The 7,186-nt window shown below is 39.4% G+C and overlaps 1 protein-coding gene across 1 annotated transcript; it reads right to left on the bottom strand.

Moving 5' to 3' along the window:
• Positions 1-6,352: 6,352 nt before the first annotated feature.
• On the bottom strand, positions 6,353-6,880 carry LOC111918357 (uncharacterized mitochondrial protein AtMg00810-like). The gene has a single exon (XM_023914033.1). It carries the CDS (start codon positions 6,878-6,880, stop codon positions 6,353-6,355), a length of 528 nt encoding a protein of 175 aa, XP_023769801.1.
• Between the last annotated feature and the right edge of the window lie 306 nt (positions 6,881-7,186).

Raw genomic sequence — 7,186 nt, 5'->3', positions numbered from 1 at the left:
AGGTTCTGGAAGAAATTTCCTGAGGAGTTGGGTACATGTTTACGGTTTAGTACCGCATACCATCCACAGACAGACGGGCAGAGCGAACGGACAATTCAGACACTTAAGGATATGCTACGAGTTTGTGTGATGGACTTCGGAGGAAGTTGGGACAATTATTTGCCCTTGGTTGAGTTTTCTTACAACAAAAGCCACCTTTCCAGCATCGGTATGCCCCCCCTTTGAGCTTCTATATGGGAGGAGGTGTTGGACTCCCATTTTTTGGGGAGAAGTAGAGCAGAGAGTGATAGGTGGCATGAATATAATGCTAGAGACGAGTGAGCAAATTTAGCAGGTCAGACAGAGGTTACTGACGGCCCAGAGTCGCCAGAAGAGTTATGCAGACAGCTGACGACCTGAACTAGAATTTCAGGTTGGAGATTTTGTCCTCCTGAAGGTATCCCCATGGAAAGGGGTGATCCGATTCAGGAAACAAGGTAGGATGGGGCCCTGATAGGTTGGTCCTTTCAGAGTAACTACTAGAATGGGCAGGGTAGCATATTGGTTGGAGCTACCTGCAGAGTTGAGTCAGATTCATAACACCTTCCACGCGTCCCAGTTGAGGAAATGTGTAGCCGGTGAGATGGCAGTGGTACCCCTAGAGGACATTCAGGTGGATGCGAACCTGAATTACATTGAGAGGCCGATCACGATTTTGGATCGAAAGATAAAGGTTCTGCACAAAAGGTGCCCCTGGTTCAAGTTCAGTGGCAACATCGGAGAGGGTCCAAGTTGAATTGGGAGCAGTATCCAGAGTTATTTGCTGAGCATGACTTCGAGGGCGAAGTCTGATTCTAGTGGGGGAGAATTGTAATATCCCAAGTCCAGGTATACCTTATAACCCTTGGTCTTTTGAGAATTTGTCCATTTTAGTCCTTTTTGAGAAAATGTGGTGAATGAGTACGCGAGGCGTACAAGAGTGTATGCTCAGCGTACTCATGTACATGCTCTTGACGCGGAAGCCACCTAGTACGCTGGGCGTACTAAGCCTAGAGTGAAAACCCTAATTTAGGGTGATTCCCCTATATGAAGGATACGATGGCCTCATTTCTGGTCACCATTCTCAGATAACAAACCCTATTGTGCCCTAACCTTCGTTTTTAGAGCTTGAGAGTGCATTTAAGAGCCTTTGTGAGTTCTTATGTATTCTTGAAGTGGAGAAAAAGCTTTGGAGAAGAAGGATTGGGAGTCTAAGACCTTGGATCTGAGCATATCTGAGTTGGAAGCTTCATATAGAGGTATAAAGCTTCAAACTTTCCCATTCTTTTGTTTTGTGCATCATAGTAGAGTATTTTAGGGCTTTGTCCCAAAAGGTGGAGACTTTATGATATATTGAGCTCCAGAGACTATGACCAACCCCCTTTGAGTGTATTAGTGGTGTAATTTCATAAAAATCCAATCTTGGTCGTTGGAATCAAGCCATGCATGAGATATGAGCTTCTTCAGATAAAAGAGTTAGTTTTTTGTGTGTTTGTGACCATATCAGCCATGCAAAGGCTTAAAGTCACTGACTTTATGGAGTAAGAGCTATTCGGGAGTCCAGATCTATGATATGAGCCAAGGTCTTAACTGGTTAAGACCAAATGAGTGAGAAGATTGAAACTGGGGCGTACGCTGGGCGTAATCCCAGTACGCGCAATGTAGGGGTCGAGCATCCCCGATGCCTTCATGGCAGCCGAGTATGCCCAGCGTAGAGAGCTGGTACGCACAACGTACTCCCTGCCGTTGACTTTTGGTTGACTTTTAGGGTTTGGTCAATTTGTGGACAATTATGGCCATTGAGGGGTAAAATGGTCTTTTACCCTTCCGTGAGTTTGTAGAAGGGTTATTGTAGCTTCTTGAGAGCCGTGATTAATTAAGGATAATTGTCGTATGTGTTAGGCGGAATCTAGACCGGTGATTTGAGTTCGAGATTAGCCGATTTCTTGCAAGGTGAGTCTTCTCACTATACTTACCATGTGCGATACCTTGAGATGTCTTATGTGCTTATCTATGTATTGTGATATTCTGCATTATGTCTTTGTGATTTATGCTGAGTATTATTATTATTATGAGCTTATTGAGTTAGGACCGGAGGGTCCACCCGATTGTGGGACCGGAGGGTCTCCACTGGAACACATTGACCGGAGGGTCGTATTGAGTTAGTCTCATGTGGATAACGTGATGTGTGTGGTATTTTGGGGAACTCACTAAGCTTCGTGCTTACCGTGTTATGTGTTATGTGTTTCAGGTACTAAGGAGGATCGCGGGAAGGCCCCAGCTTGATTGTACACACACTCGCATTGGAGATATGTTTTTGGAGGATCCTGGATTATGATAAACAATTTAAAAAAATGTGTTGATGTTTGATACTTGAGATTTTTGAGAAATGTGAAATTTGTTTATTTGTGTTTGAAAATGAAAAAAAAAATGGTTTGAAAACTTACGGTCTTACAAAAGGAGACATGGGGTCACCTTGCCGAAGACCCCTACAAATCTCAAACTCGTCAGTCGGATCTCTGTTAACCAAAATAGAAGCACGAGCATTCAAAAGGAATCCCTTAATCCGACACCTCCACTTAAAAGCAAAAGCCATTTTAGCCATAACCAAATCAAGGAAAACCTAGCACAAAGAATCATACACTTTCTCGAAATTAACTTTAAACACTAATAGACTCTTTTTCCTTTTCCGGTACCACTCCATCACTTCAGTAAGAACCATAGGACCATCCACAATATTCCTTCCTTTAACAAAAGTGGATTGCACCGGGCTATGACTGAGGTAAGATGATTAGCTAGCAGCTTTCCAATGATTTTATATTGACACCTAATCAAACTAATTGGCGTAAAATTAGAAACAAGCTTCGAGGACGTAACTTTATGGATGAAGACTAAAAAGAAGAGTTACAGTTTATGGGAAAATGAGTCGTAACAAAAAATCTTCAACAAAACGAATGACATCAATTAGAGACTAAAAAGCCTTAAAAAAAGGCAAAAGAGAAGCGGTGAGGACCAAAAGCACGATCACTACCACAATCCCAAACTGCACTATTATTCTCCTCCCGAGAAAAGCGAGCTTCCAAATAATCATCTTGCAAAGAAGATAAACGGTTTGGAAAATCAGCTCTACACCAAAACCGAGGGCCTTCAACTGAAGAAAACCGATGCATAAAATGGTTAAAAAATTCTTATTTAATATATGACTGTTCCTCAATCCAGGAGCCATCTTTCATAATGCCATTAATTGCCAATTTCCAACTTTTTTGTTTTAACATACCATGAAAAACTTGGGGTTTTCATATCCTTCATCTTCTCATTTAACCTTATCCCTTTGGGCTAAATCTTTGGCCTCATGGTTATGTAACACAACTAATTGTCTTACCTAGTTATTTATTAACATCAAATCTTCTCTAGTAGCAAAACCTTCATCAACTAATATGTCGATAGAAGTAATGAGAGAAGAAAGCTTTTCTTTTTCTGCCATTTGCAAGATACAGTTGGTAGAATTCCACTTTCGAACCACGTTCTTTAAATGTTGTAATTTATTTTTGAAAGCAACTAAACTATTAACATAATCAATACCATCAGTAGACCAAGCATCGATCATTAACTTCTGGAAATCCTCCGTATCAAAGCCACAAATTAAAAAAAAATGAAAAAGAGTAGGAATATTTGAATGTAACCAAACCCCTTCAACAACAATAAAGTTATCATAGCATATAACTTTATGTTTTTGGAAAACAAGACTATTCCAAACACAAATAAGACCTCCCGAAAAGCCTCTAGCCAAACCACAGGCAAAATTAAAAAAAAGCACTACCCCACATTTGATAAATACACAAAAGATCTAAATGCACAACTTTAGTCTAAAAAACAAGAAAATTAACTCGGTGAATGTTGCATAAATATTTTTTTTATCCATCTTCTCTTATCCAAATCTCCGAACCCCTGAACATTTATTGAAAGCACGTTCATTGATAACCAAAGTGGTCTCCGTTTGCAACAATGATGCTCTCAAGATGTTTTTCACAACCAATCATATCCATCCAAGTGCATTTCCCATTGCAATTGTAGCTTCTAATTGGTCGATCAGTGAGAAGCTAGTAGGGTTTTTACTAGAGCATTATTGCTGCAAATGGAGAACACTTTGGTTATCAATGAATGTGCTTTCAACAAATGTGCAGGGGTTCGGAGATTTGGATAAGAGAAGATGGATAAAAAAATTTATGCAACATTTGCCAGGTTAATTTTCTTGTTGTTCACTGTCCTCCGCATCCTTATCGTTTGAATCAACCTGTTTGGTGTCAATTTCGCTAAAAGAGTTAACCTTAATAGTATCATCCCTATTCTCGGGATTAAGATTGATTCCGAATTCAGACACAAAAGGGGTATACCCAAGTTGAAATTACGGGTCAGAATCCAAAGAAACCTGAGATTTTGCACAAAAACACTTGGTCGTTGTGAACGGTGCTCAAAAGAAGAGATTTTAATATTTCTATCATACGTAGCCTCCTTAGCAATAACGCTTTCAAATTGGAAATTAAAGGATCACTCTCATCAATCTTAGGCTCCATCACAACCGGTTTAACATTATGACAAAGAGACTTTACATCTTCATGGGGAATGGTATCAACATGAAAAGTAGCTGGGTTCGATTGAACCTATACTTCATCATCTTCATTATCAATGTCCTCTAACACTCCATTATGATCATCTATAATAAAACCATCCTTGGAACCATCACCAAGGTTTGGTGGCCATTTATTAATCTCCCAAACATGAACACTATACTCCACCCCAAAAAGATTAACAAAATATATTGAAATATTTGAGAAGAGTGGTTTGAGAGCAAAAGAACTCCCATGGAATACCGATTATGGTCATCTTAATTCTCCAAGCATAATAAATCTCCCCATTTGCTAATAATCTTCTTGAAGGTAGAGTTACACCAAGCTAACAAGCGAACACCTTCAATTTTTAGCCGAACAATTCTTTCATTAATAAAGAAATCATCTTTCCATGTGTGTAAGTAGGTAATTGAAAAACCCCTATCCCAATACGTGGGCATCTGAACAATATATATATATATATATATATATATATATATATATATATATATATATATATATATATATATATATATATATATATATATATATATATATATATATATATATATATATATATATATATTAAAAAAGTTTACAATTTGCTATACAAAGAAATAAAGAATTGCAACAAAGGACAATCAAGAATAAATGAGAAATAATCAATTTCTATTAACATCCCCCCTCAAGTAGGCCTGACAATCGTGTCGTGTTCGGGTTGGCGTGTCGCGGGTTCGTGGGTTGGCGAGTCAAAATATGTCAACCCAAACACGACGCATTTAAATATACAGGTCACGGGTTGGCGGGTCACGGGTTGGTGGGTTTGGAACATAAACCTATATATGACCCGCCAACCCATTTATTTATACGGGCTCACAGGTTGGCGGGTTCGTGGGTCCAAATTTTAAACATTTAAGTATTAAACATCCAAATAAAAATTAAAAGCATTTATAGAAGCATGTTACAGAGTTAGTCTTATAGGTTACGACTTACGACCTTAGACCATCCACTACGAGTCAAAATGTCAAAACAGTCAAATGATCTATGAATCAGTGGTATATATTATATAATACTTATTAAATATTAATAGTTGATACATAAATACATTTAAAAATAAAATAATTTTTTTATTAAGAATATAAACGGGTTGGCGGGTCAACCCATTTATTTTTTGAGAAACCCATATATAACACGTTTAATAAACGGGTTGGCGGGTTGAAAAACTCAACCCAAACCCATTTATTTCGTGTCGTGTCGCGTGTCGTGTCGAGAATTGCTAGCCCTACCCTCAAGCGAGGCGGTGGTGGACCAAGACGTAGTTTGGAGCGAAAGAACTCAAATAGCGATTGAGGAAGGCCCTTAGTGAATATATCCACCACCTGCAGCTCGGTTGGAATAAACTTAGTGTGGAGATGCCCAGACGTAACCAATTCCCGAATGAAATGGTAGTCCAAATCTATATGCTTTGCCCTTTTGTGAGCGACAGGATTCTGAGTGAGAAAGAGTGCACTGCGATTGTCACAAAGTAATGTCGGCCGATTTGGTGGTAAAGCATGCAATTCACGTAAGAGTTGAGTAATCCAAATGATCTCTGCAGCAGTGTTTGCCATAGCCCGATATTCAGACTCACAGCTGGAACGAGTGATAGTAGGTTGTTTCTTGGCACTCCAAGAGACCAAGTTTCCCCCAAGAAAGATGGAATATCCATATGTGGAACGACAAGTTTCCTAACACCGAGCCCAATCCGCATACAAGTAGCCCAAAATTGATGTATGAGTAGGACGAGAAAAGGTAAGACCAAACGCTAAAGTGCCTTTGACATATCGAAGGATCCGTTTAACAAGCTTCATATGATGGACTGTAGGAGCCTGCAGGAACTGACTGGCTTGATTAACAGCATATGAGATATCAGGATGAGTGATGGTCAAATACTGAAGTTCCCTCACGAGAGACCGGTACTTAGTAATGTCCTGACATGGGTCACCAAGAGAGGTGAAAGACTCATTCGCTGCTAAAGGTGTATGAACTGGTTTGGAGTCTAAAAGATCAACTCGTTTAAGAATCTCTATTGCATATTTGGATTGAGATAGGAACAGTTCATCGTCCGAACGGGTAACTTGAAGGCCGAGAAAGTAATTTAGATCTCCCAAATCCCTGAAGGAAAATTCAGAATGTAAACGAGAGATGAAGGAACGTAGCACATAATCACGATTGCCAGTGAGGATGAGATCATCAACGTACAAAAGTAGATACATGAGGAAATAATCTTGTAAGAAGACGAATAAGGAGGGGTCAGAACGACTACACCGAAACCCATTTTATAGGAGAAAATTGCTAAGACGTTGGAACCAAGCACGAGGAGCCTGTTTGAGCCCATATAGAGCTTTATTTAATCGACATACATAATTAGGAAAGCGAGAATCCACAAATCCCGATGGTTGTTCCATGTACACAAGCTCATTTAACTGGCCATGGAGAAAGGAATTATTAACATCAAGTTGATGCAACTTCCAACCATGAATGGCAACCAGAGAAAGAACTATGCGAACAGTAGTGGCTTT

The sequence above is a fragment of the Lactuca sativa genome, chromosome 8 (genome assembly GCF_002870075.4).
Source record: "Lactuca sativa cultivar Salinas chromosome 8, Lsat_Salinas_v11, whole genome shotgun sequence".
NCBI classification, from domain to species: domain Eukaryota; kingdom Viridiplantae; phylum Streptophyta; class Magnoliopsida; order Asterales; family Asteraceae; genus Lactuca; species Lactuca sativa.
The sequence above is the reverse complement of the archived record's forward strand: the minus strand, read 5'-3'. Positions and strand labels throughout refer to the sequence as shown.

Bases quoted from the DNA above. Each gene is read 5' to 3' on its own strand.
- LOC111918357 (XM_023914033.1), bottom strand. From the start codon at position 6,880: ATGTATCTACTTTTGTACGTTGATGATCTCATCCTCACTGGCAATCGT.